Below are 12257 nucleotides of genomic sequence, written 5' to 3'. Positions count from 1 at the left end.
TTTAAGCAAACACTTCTCTGAGTGCCAGACAAGGGCTGCTTGAGTCCTACCTTACCTATCTTCTCCTGTTAAGTTCCTTCACAGAAGTACTCAGATGAAAGTGGCTTAAAAGGAACTCCACAATAAAATATCATTTCCAGCTCATTATGAAATTTGATGAGCACACAAACTCTCCCTTTTACTTGAAGAAATGCACCGTTCTCAGAGAATAATCAGTTTTACTCAGACTTACAGTAAAGACCATTTACAGCATTTCTGTGAAAAATAACGCCATTTTAAGACTGGCACAGATGTTTTCCATTATCAAAGAGGAAGCTCATGTAAACCCTTCTTTTTTTGCCTCAAAGACTTCATAAAGTAATTAAAACTCTTAAAAAAAAGTCTCCTTAAAAAGTCTACTTTACCCAACACTACCAAGTCAGCATGCAAGCAGAACATTTAAACCAAACCAGCAGTGCCCGAACTAACTTTAAAAAATAAAAATCACATTAAGAGAGGAGGTGGGAGTAACTGTAGCTACATGGAAAGTCCTTCAGGTGTTACCGTTCAATGAGCCTGAACTCTGCGAGCAATGGCAGGTGGTCAGAGGAGTTATTTTCATTGGGAAGACCATTAACAGTCCAGAGATCTTTCTCTGTTAGAAGTGCCAGCCTACCGAGGAGCTTCAGACCTCCATGAAGAGAATCCTCCATCCCTAAGTGAATACAAACAGACAAAAACATTCAGTGCAGACTAAACTAAAATTCATACATTTTCAGAAGGAAGCAAACATGACAGCCTGTGGTTTTGCATGGAACAATAACCAAACAAGATGGTTTGGAATTCTTTCAACTTATGACTGTTCCCACACAGAAGGACTTGCTCCCACCAGAGCTGCAGTACTCAGAAGGACACAGCCCCTTCATTTCACAGGAGGGGGAGCTGAAGTAATAAGGGAAAGGGATTTGTTTGTCCATTGTAACTTCCCTGAAAAAGCCTCATACAATCCAGTCTTATTCCTTAGCGCAGCAGCATGGCTGTACAGAGCTGACATTTGCAAAATTAAGAACCATAGGAGATTTACTGGCACACATAACATTTCTGTATCCTCAAGCGTGCAGTTCTCCAGCAGGCAGACAATACTCGCTGCTGAGGATGAAAGCCTTTTGCCATCTTTATTCCTAGTTGTTTATCATAAGAAATGGATCTTTCCCAGTGTTTCCTGCTAACTTTCTATCATAGCCTTAAAACAAGTTTAAAAAGTACTAAACCCCCCGCCCCCCGCAAATGAAAAGCATCACACTGATCATGGAAGAGGGGAAAACGAATGACAGCCTTTTACTGCCTTATTACACTATATTTAAAATGTGTCCTCATTAAAAACAAATGAACCACAAAGCCAACAGCAGCAGCAAGAAGTAATAACCTTTTTCTTTTTTTTTCCATTAAGAAATTTATTAAGAATGAGATCCTTCATGTTGCATCCAACTTTTAGCCTTCTTGAGCTGTCTCCTTGAGAGAGCAGACAATTCCACACCCCTACCCGTTGGCTGCACAGAGGTACTACAGAGGGAGCTGAGTGCTTTTCAGGACTGGCCCAAAACAGCAGCTGCAACTTGGACAAAAATGTGTATGAAATCAATGTGTATGATCAGCTATTTCAGAACTTCCAGCTGAACCTTTTAAGGGCTGGCTTACAAGTAGAACTGTGTAAAGGATCACCCAGCAACAGCTAAACTCCTTGCAGAGTCCAGGAGCTTCACCCCCTTTGCAAACCGCTAGCTCACCAGGCCTCTAACAAGCCAGCAGCTGCCTTGAAGGAAATCCTTCTTGCTGCAAAAATGTCTCAGTGTCTTTAGAGCACATCTGCTCAGCTCTCGAGCCAAATGTAGTATTTGGCAGCACCTGCACTTCTACAAAGCAGCAGTTCATTGCTGCAGAGAGTGTGGTCTGTATGCGGTGATTCATGCCAGTTCAGGGCACGCACTTTGGATGCGACCAAACCAAATCCTGCAGGACCCAGGTAAGTACGAACTCCCTTTTGACAGAAACATTTCCAGAACACCAAACTTAAGTTCTTGGCTAAGCATGCCATAGGTTTTAAATCACGCAGCACTCAGATTGCACAGAATTCGGGAGGAATTTAGAGGCTCTTTTCTAGAGAAGCTTTTCACCTGCTGTGCACGTTATAACAAGTGAGACTTCAGTACATTTACTCAATAAATGTTAATGATTTAGACCCAAAGTATGAGAGATGAAGGTTGCAATTTTCATTTCGGTTATCAATAACGATATAAATTCACAAAAATCAGTGTCAATTCGCACTGGGAGCAGGAGTAGAATCCAGGTTTCTTTGCTCAGAGTTCTGCAGAGCCATTTATCTGATGGCACCGCACTGTACACTCACATCTGACAGCGGCATAAAACACACAGCTAACTGTAACATGAGAAGTCTGTTGCTCAGGAGTACCACACTAAGCACACAAATACGATCAAGGCAGTGCAGTTCCCCGTCAAGAAGGGCACCCGCAGAGGCACCGTGTCTTTCTTGCACCATCTGGTGAGTTTTAGCTGGAACTGCAATCAGGAGAGTGACAACTGGGCATCCGCCAGTGCCTGCTCTCAGAGGAAAGGCCATTCACTTGACATTAATTACACCCAGACTCTCTGAAAAGTAACTTTCTACGAAGCAGTTCATTTATCAGCTTTAGCACGTGTCATGAACTGCCATTTTACTGACTGAATGATTGGAAAGACTACTTTGTTGTAGGTCTGGCCACTAAGATACTCCATGAGTTACTGTCAGTAGTATTTCCCAGGTGCTACTTACATCACTGATTTTCTGTAGCCTTAGCTCTTGGCTTCCATGCTGAGATGGTAACTACAGGAATATTTCTCTAGGTGAAAGAGTTTGCCCTGTGTAACATTCCAGTTGTGGTAGGTTGACAAGGCAGCCATACCTCTGAGGTAATCGATACGGATCAAATTATCACGTTTCCCTTACAACCGGATCCAGAAGTTCCCTTTTAGCATCTCTGAAAAATAATTAAAAGTTGGCTTCTTTACCTGGCTGGGCAACAGAATCATCATTTGCTGCAGAATAGAAAATATAATCCACAGTGACTGCGCTTCGGGAGTGACAAGTTGTTACTTCTGGCAACCCAGTCTCAGGAAAGTAGTGAGAATAGACTGAAGACAACTTAAAATGGTGCTGCAGTTTTGAGGACAATCTAGACAGGAATCAAAGGAAAACATTTTATTTTCTTGCATTTCATAGAAAAAAAACAATCAAATGGTTTCTCGTTCAAACAAAATAATCATCTGGATATGCAAACTGGTGTTTCCCTTAAGCAATCAGTCTCATCACTTTTTATGCTAGAAATGTTTATATAAGGATAGTTTATAAGAAAGGGGCTGGCTGTGAACTCATCTCTATCTGGGCCCTTCTGTATGTAAAGAAATTACATTTTTTTCCCCTGAACTAGAACTCGAGTGTTTTCAAGTTAGGCTATGCCTAAACTTTCCTCTACTCAGCCTCCTGTTTTGCCTTTCCTCATCATCAGCCAGTCTGTTCCTCTTCAGTTCATCTCATCTGTTTGTTCACTTCTGAAAGAAAAAGGCACAACTGCACCTTTCAGCAGAAGAGCTCTTCTGTCCCTCCCAGCCATTTGTTCCCATAGACTCAACAAATGACCCTTTCCTCAGCTGTACCTGCCTCACCCTGCATGGCTGCATTTTAAAGCTAACCTGCAATATGTTCTGGTTAAGATAAAGTGTTTTGTTGTTGTTTTTACAATTAAATCAGCCTGGATGGCAGTGGGTACAATACAGGAAAGTAGTCATTTCTGCTCTGGAAATGGATGGGGAATAAGTTCCTCTTTTCAACAGATTCTACTGCCAACGGCTATACGTTGCAGCTTCCGTAGGCTTCTGCATCCTGCATTTTGATGACCTTTTCCATCTACGTTTAGCAGAAGTGCAGCTTTCCTGAGACAGTACAGCTGCCCTAACAGCCTGACACCAGCCAGTGCCAAATGGTGAGGCAGGGAGTGAGAACTGGTAAAACATTCAGCAATCCTGTGACTCACAGCCTAGCCAACTATCATTGCATCTACACCGATTATGTCATATACAACAGCTTTTTCTTCTATGAGTTTTCCTTACCATTGCTCAGGTACTTGTACAACGTTGCTTAGCAGTTGGTTTTACTTGTGCTGAGAGCAAAGAGCATTTGTCTGTTTTATATCTACTGTCTGGAAATTTGTCACCATCAGTATATTCTCCACTTAACCCTTCAATATTTGCTCATGTTCTGCTACCCCTTAATGATTTTCCAGTTAATCCCCTCCCAGCTTTCTTTCTTTCCTAAATCAAGAGGCCCAAGTCCATTTAGTCACTCTTCAGATCAAAGCTATTCCAATGACTTTGATCATCCTTATTACTTCATTTCCCTTGTAAGATGAAGCAAAAAAACCTGCAAGCAGTTTTCAACATGTGGCATGCTACAGATTTATTTACACTGTAGCATTCCATTTTCTGTACTGTTATTGACTCCCTTCCTCAGAACAATTATTCCTTGCCTTTTTGATTACCAGAGGTTTTAATCTATTAGCAGTGATACCAAGACCTCAATTCTGATAAGACATGGCTAACTTAGAGCCTGACATCACACATATACCATTAAAGGAGCTTCCTTCTTCTTTGCTTTATTTTACATGCTTTTTCCAGTTTGGTAAATGCAAATATATTCTTCCTTTCAAAAAAAAACAACCACGTGTTTTTTCACAGCAGTCTACTGATTATTTTGCCAGGTGGGCAGACTAGGATGAGTGTGCAGCTTATACCCGTGTCTGAAATCAAATACAAGTTTGGTCTAAAACCAAAACCAATACAACCCCCTACCCCCCAATAAATGAAGTCTAAGATCCAGCCAAAGGCATACATCTTTCCCCCACCAACACATACTTTTCAGATGCTATTACAATCTCTTTGGTATTATCCGACGTTGCTCCCTCCGTTTTTTCTCCTGTCAAATACAAATGCATTCAGTTTACATTTAAAAAATAGGATGTAGGTGAGACTAACATTGAAAAGCTACAATAGAATAGTTGAATATCTCTAAGTATCCTTATTTCTTGCGGCAAGCAAGGTACAATTCACAAAACTGGACTAAATTACTCTGTTCCATTATTTAGATTCCCTACATCACATTCATTTCAAATTGTTTTGTCTGACACACACAAAAGGTGGATGAAAGATGCAGTAACATCAACAAGGAATGACTTGCTTTTCCCATTTGTCCCATGACATACTCTCACTGTAACACACGAACACTGGAGCAGAATGTAGGCTGATGCTACACATGTGCTGCATTCCTCTCTCTTCTCCCTGTCACAGCACAAGCAGTTGTCCTGATCTAAACACAGTAATCCTAATGGGATTATCTGTCAGCCCCTGAATGGAAAGTTCTGTTCTCAAAGATTTAAACTGAAAATGCTTATCTTGCACACTATTCAAACTTGCACATGCATATGTGAACAAATAACTTTGCACTCAAACAAGCCCAACAGTAAGTTTGTGCAAGCTCAAGGCTATCTTTTTTTCCCCTTCTACTATAAAAGATAATCTGTTTTTCAGTGCTTCCTGAAGGATGTTTTCAAAGGACCACAAAAATCCATCAATCCCGAAACTGACCTGCATCATCTTCTTTTTGCTGCTGTTTTATTTCATACACACAGTTTTGTGAAATACCTAATTTTTTGGGCCAAATTGGAATAGATAAGATTCTTTGTCCCCTTGGAAACTGTTCTTGTCCAGAGACCTAAAAAAGACAGCAAGCTTTTTCAGAAGAAATTTTGTTAAAAAAAAAAAAAAACCAAACCCTGACGTGACTGCACATTTGCTGTACATTAAAACTGTAAGCAAAAAACAGCACTCTAGAATAAATCTTCTATAACGGCTTGTCAAGTCTCTATAAAAAACAGTAAATGCTCTTTCTCATAGAACAGCTTGGAAAGAACCTTAAAGATCACCCAGCCCCAACCCCCAGCCACAGGCAGGGCTGCCCCCAGCTCAGCTGCCCAGGGCCCCATCCAACCTGGCCTTGAGTGCCTGCAGGGATGGGGCACCACAGCTTCTCTGGGCAGCTGTGCCACTGCCTCGCCACCCTCTCTGCAAAAAGCTTTTATTCTAAAGCTAACTTCTTTCAGTTTAAAGTCATTACCTCTTGTTCTATCACTACACTCCCCGATAAAGGGTTTATCCCCATCTTTCTTGTTGAACCCCTGTAAACACTGAAGGGCCACAATGAGGTCTCGCCACAGCCTTCTCTTCTCCAGGCTGACCAAGCCCAACTCCCTCAGCCTTTCTTCACTGGAGAGGTGCTTCAGCCCTCTGAGCATCCTCACGGCCTCCTCTTGACCACTACAACAGGTCCACATCCTTCCTGTGCTGGGGGCCCAGAGCTGAACACAGTACTCCACTGGGATCTCATCAGAACGTACATTCCCTTTGTTTACTCCTATTGAGGTTTTTTTGCAGCTATCTATTTTTCCAAGATAGCTGTTGTGACACTGAGAGATCACTGAGAACACTGTTTGCAGTGTAGTAAGACTGAGTACAGACATCTCCCTAGCAGAATCTTATTTCATTTCTTTCATGCTTATTCTTCTGGGATCAAGTAAGGCCAAAGACAGGTCAAAAACAACTACCCGCTGGCAACAAAAAACACCGGGGCTGTTTTCCTACTTTCTCACTGTACACAGTTCAATGCTTCCTATTAAATAGCTTTTGACATACCCAAGAGCTATGGCACACAAGAAGTTACAAAGAAAAACATCTAATCTGAAACAGTTTAGCCTCAGCACACAATCCCATATTTGATTTTTACAGTTATTCTAACCACTGTAATTCAAAGCTCATCTAAAACAAAAGTCACCTTGTCAGAGAGAACACAGTACGTACTTGATTAAGTGGTTATTTTCTCTTTCTTAGAGACCAGAGCACTTAGAGACAGTGATTGTAAGGTCAATAAGAATAGAAATGTTGTAAAGTATTGGATGATCAAGAGGTATACAGAGAAGTTAGGCTTAGTAAGATTATCCCGTTGGAAAAGACTATCATAAATAAATGAATGAATGAAAGTGCTCATTGGTGTTGTAGGCATGCCAGAAACTCCCTGAGGAGCAATCTCCAGAGAGAGATCCTTCCTCAGTGGCAATCAGCCCTTAAATGGGGTCTAGGAGAGGTGGAGCCAGGCTGCACCCCTTCTGGTCACACAACTGAATTGCCTTCACCTGTGCTCCATGGCTGACTCAGTGCTTGCCTCAGGTGGTCAATCAGAGGTTCAGGCCGTGATTCAACAGTTCCCATACAGTGATACAATCATCCTGAGCATAACTGCCTTTTAAGAACAATTAATTTGTTTGGCAGATTTTTCATTTTAGAGTGATAGAAGCAGATATAGCATCACGGTAAGGCACACCTAACAAACCCTTAACTCCATAGCAAATTTCTGTCAATTCTCTTTAATCAGAATCAACTTTTTCTGGGTAAAAAATGAAAAGCTTACCTTCCCTATAGCAAGTCCTTCATAATTTAACTTCCCTTCCTTTATAAATCTGTACAACGGAGACCCAGGAACAGAATTGAAGTCACCACACATGACAATTGGGCAGAAGGAACCATTCTTCTGAGGGGCAACACTCGCAATCTCTGCCAGGAGCATTGCAAGTTGGGTCAGTTTGATATCCCCTCTCCTCGGGTTATACAGCAGATGCGTATTAGCTATACAGATGGCAGCATTCGTTTTACATGGAAATTTAGGCTGCAGAAGCAACACTAGTCCAACGTTGTCCCTGTCCAAGAGTGGAATATCACGGCGAAAAAACTCGACGGGATTTGATGAGATCAGGCTGAATTTAGAAGTTTTGAAGCAAATAGCACAGCCATCAGATTTTCTCCCTGTCCTCATTTTATACTCACAGTGATACCCTGCAAGAAAGGTAATTAAAAACATAAAACACTATTGTAAAAATACAGATTTGTTTAAAAAGAAAAAGTTACACTTCACACTACTTTTTCCTCTCCCACAGCAGTAAAGACTCAGTCTGAAGCACCAAAGCCTAAGGGAAGTTCACTGCACTCTTTACGTTCCATTCTTTAATGTCCATCATTGAACTCTGAATCTTTTGAGGTTAAATTTTCTGATGCTTATGTTGTTTCGGAGGAAAGATGACTTTAATGGGAATTATCTGGTGCCAATAAATACAAAGCTAAGAACAGAGTTCCTAAACAATATCCATCACAAACTCCCTATGAGAAACTCAGACCCGAACGGCTTCTGACAGAAATACCTTAGCAATTGGGTCACAATAAAAACAAACTTATGTAAAACTTAGTTCCTGTTTATCCTTCAAGTTGATGGGGATCATCTCCATTAACTCTTGTTTTCCAAAAATAATTGCTTTGACATGGCATTGAGCTGCCATCCCAAGTCAGGAAATAGTTCAATATTAACTGTCCCAAATAAATTTCAGCTAAAAATGTAAAAATGTCAGTTTTTTAGTACGGTATTTATCCGGTATTCTTTAAATGAGACATTATGTAACATGACTAACAATACATAAGTAATCAAGTAGCACTAGCAATCATTTCTTCTCTGTATGCTAAGATTAGACTTTACTAATAAAGGCTTCAAAATATGGTTCAGCATGGAGAGTGAACGCAAGAGGCCTTCTGTCCCAACTTCAGTTTTAATACTGCTGAACCTTTCACGGTGTATAAGCCTTTTGTAGTTTAAGATCCCAAGCGTGTTCTTCTCTATTCATGTTGGGGGAAAAAAAAGAAAAACAACCAAACAACCCAAAAGATAAACCACAAGTCACATCAAAGTAGACTTGCATAATAAGCTTTTTTCCTGGATATTACCTGTGAAGCATAACAGTGATTAAAAAAAAAGCATACTGGCCATAAGATTTTCACCATACCCAAGGATTCCAAACTTGACTTGATCTCTTTCCTATAGTGGTCTTCTTGGACTTCTTGTAGACAAAGTACCTAAGGCAAAAGTATACAATAAAAATATTACTCAGTTCCTCTGTTGGCAGACTCCATATGTTCAGACAAAACCAGAAACATTTCTGATTTTTTTTTTTTGCCTTCGTAATCCTACAAAAGGTTTCACTCTCCCATTAAAAAAATGCTCCTTAAAATGAAATGCTTGCCAATAAAAACCAACCATTCAGTCTTGCATGTCCTTTGCACTAAATAACTTCTGGCACAGATGAAGTTGAAGACACAGACTTCAGCTCTACAAGTTCAGAAGCTGAGACTATCATAAAGGAAGGCACCCTATTTTGCTACTCTACATCTATCATCAGATGTGCTGAAGACACAACGCTGGACTGAGTGGACCTTCAGCTATACTTGCATAAGCTCTTCTTCAATTCATTGCCTTCCTTACTGCGCACTATTCAAGCAGGCATTAAAGACAAAATGAGATTTATGTGAAGAAAAGGTTCTAATATTGAAAAACACTTTTGCTGTGTGTCAGCAGAACACCAGAGTCATTTCAAAAAGACCATTCTAGGAAGACAGGGACAAAAGGCAACCATGAGTATTATATACTGTAGAATTTGCCTTTCCTCTAAGTGTGGACCATAAGGAATGCATTATAAATCATAAATCAGAACTTCTGTTAGGCACGACATAACTAACAGCTCAGCTGGATTCACAAGACAGCCCATCCACTAAACTAAAAACCAGCAAGGATTTGCTACCCCGTTCCATGTGTTCTTATTAATAGCCACACACTTGTTTCCTACTCACATCTGCATCCAGCTGCTTGATTTCTTGTAGAATGTTGGGAAATCTGTATGTCCAGATTAACAAACGTTGTCTGCAGTGTTTGTACAGGTGGGAGTTATCTTCTAACAAATTCTGTGAGAGGATGTTGTAGGACATGACTGTGAAATCAAATCTGGCTTCACATTCTCTATTGCTTTGGTCAGTCTCTGTACTTTCCAAGATTTTCATTGTTCTGCTGTGCTGACAGAAATATTCCCAGTGTCTTTTGATATTTACTGTTAAAAACAGCAGAAAAGTTACGTAACAAACCACGTGACTTCTTACTGCTCTTAGAAATCATTCTATTAACAACTATTAAGCTTTTAGAGTTGATTAAGCAATTTCTAAGGCTATCTGATTAGCAGTGATTTAGAATCTCCACTAAAGATGATCTTTATATAAGCGTCAGTAAACAGCACAGCAAAAAACAGCTATATGCCCTGGATTTCTAATTACTAAACCAGCATGTTCTATGGAGATTGCTGCTGTCATACCGTACCACCCCACCTTGCTTCTTCCTTGCAGGAAGGCTGCTGGCCCAGGAAGTCAAATCCAGTCACTGACACAGGCTTATGTCACTGCCTGCCCCTACATCCTAAATGCGATGTATCTGCAATGAATTCAGCAAGGCTTCAAATACCATTTTCATAGTGGGAGAGAAGCCACGCTGCACCTTTGTGGGTACCTTTATGAACTGTCACAGTGTGTGAACGAAAGATGACCACTCTCTCAGATAAAGGTACACCAAGATGTGTCTGCTAAGGTGAGGAGCGGGTAAGAAAGGTCTCAGCAATAAGACACTGTAACATTTTTAAAAGAGATGTTTTCTGGGAGAGGTGCCAAGAAAAACAGCAACTCAAAAGAGGTGGGCAATGTTGCATCTAACTTGTTACAAGTTCTAGGTTCTTAATAACGGGAACAAACAAGGAAAAAGAGCAAAAAACCATCTTTTACCTTTCTTGTTACTCTCACTTTTTTCATCCTGTGAGACAGAAACACATAATGCTTCTTTCTGCTCAGAGAAGTTCACTTCTTCAGGGGCTGGAGAATCTGGCTGGGCACTGAGTCTCCTCTTCTTTGTCACTGGTTCTTCTCCCTCAGCTTTCATACTGGGGTTAGGTAGGTGAATGCAAGAATTTTGTGCAAAGTTATCGAGCTGCCAATTAGAGTTCTGAAATTGCCTCCAAGGTCCAAAAAACAGTGGGAGCCTCCAGTTTGCTGAGAAATCAACCGGAACAGGCAGAGGGAAGGGGGCCCATGGGCAGTGTCCAGCCCATCTCATACAGGTGGGGACTGGGCTGCTGAAGGCAAATACCTGAGAACCGTTGACGTGGGTGATCCAGTCTCGGCCCAGCCTCTGCACATGGCGGGGCAGCATGGGGCGTCTACCAAAGAAAGCGTACGTTACTTAAATGCAACAAAATGTGCCCATAGAAGGCTGTAGATACAAGTCACCCAGGCCACAATTTATACAAGTTGTTCCCTCTCTACAAGTTAACACATACAGAATATTCATTTTTCTATTAGTTCTATTTCAGCTACATGAGAAAAGAGTCACATTTTTAGCTACCACTTACACATTACAACCTCTTATTCAGAATTAGAAATGTAGCTGGCACTTGTAGAAATGTAAACCTTTACCCAGATGATGACTTACAAAGCGAGACCTCAGGAACTGATCCCGTTATGCTGAAGAGGGAAAAGGATACAAATGCCATTTAATTTTCAGACTCTCCCTCTTAATAATTATCTACAGCTCTGCCTTATTGAACTCAATGCCACATTTTCCAAGTGCTCAGCAGAACAACTTTTACAAAACGCTGCTCTGTGTGCCTCTTTAGCTTCTTTAAAAGGCTATTTGAAAGGAGTCAGAAAAGCACTGTCTTGCAAGAAGTCGGCAATTTGCTAAAGAGGCGCTGACCGGGACCGTGCCAAGACGACAAGGAAACAGAGGATACCGATGCTCGCTCCCTTTCAGGCGCCACAGCCAGCAAAGAAATCTCACGCCTACGCCGACTTCCGCCGGGCACAGCGGCGGTGCTTAAAGCTACCGGCCGGCACGGCCAGGCCTCCCGCAGCCGCACACGGCGCCCCCCGGAGTTCCGGGCTCGTTCCCCCAGCAGCTGCTGCACCGCCCGAGGGCAGCGGGGCTCGACACAGCACCCAGGCCCGACGGAGGCCTCACGGCAACCTCAGGCCCGGCTCCCCCGAAACCCCGATCCCCGCCCGCCGCTCTTTACCTCCCGGCGAGCCCAGGGCCGGGCCCGGCCCCACGGGGCCCCGCTAGCTGCTCCGCCAAGACTTGGCGCCCCCAGAAGGGGTCATTCCAGGGCAGCGCCAGCTCCGCCTGTCGCCGCCACACTCCCTGCCCGCCGCTTACCCCGCGAGGGCGGTGGCTAGGCCACGCCCGCTCGCCTGCTCGCCCGTGGGAC

At 42.2% G+C, this 12257-nt stretch overlaps 1 protein-coding gene across 9 annotated transcripts; it reads right to left on the bottom strand.

Annotated features, from left to right (window-relative positions):
• Positions 1 to 201: 201 nt before the first annotated feature.
• Positions 202 to 12219, bottom strand: ANGEL2 (angel homolog 2). Of its 9 annotated transcripts, XM_046938789.1 has the most exons (10): positions 12066 to 12219; positions 11141 to 11210; positions 10780 to 10807; positions 9808 to 10061; positions 8967 to 9036; positions 7550 to 7971; positions 5674 to 5800; positions 4945 to 5005; positions 3046 to 3209; positions 202 to 694 (listed from the first exon to the last, which is right to left on the bottom strand). In XM_046938789.1, exons 2-10 carry the CDS (start codon positions 11201 to 11203, stop codon positions 540 to 542), a joined length of 1344 nt encoding a protein of 447 aa, XP_046794745.1. In that variant the 5' UTR covers positions 11204 to 11210; positions 12066 to 12219; the 3' UTR covers positions 202 to 539. The 9 variants fall into 9 exon arrangements, 7 of the variants coding, with proteins under 7 accessions (XP_046794745.1, NP_001026218.2, NP_001383685.1 ...); NM_001031047.2 differs by having other exon boundaries at positions 10780 to 11210; NM_001396756.1 differs by having other exon boundaries at positions 5731 to 5800; positions 10780 to 11210.
• Positions 12220 to 12257: the final 38 nt, after the last annotated feature.

Source organism: Gallus gallus, chromosome 3 (assembly GCF_016699485.2).
Source record: "Gallus gallus isolate bGalGal1 chromosome 3, bGalGal1.mat.broiler.GRCg7b, whole genome shotgun sequence".
Lineage (NCBI taxonomy): Eukaryota > Metazoa > Chordata > Aves > Galliformes > Phasianidae > Gallus > Gallus gallus.
Note: the sequence above shows the minus strand (reverse complement) of the source record. Positions and strands in the feature narration are given on the sequence as shown.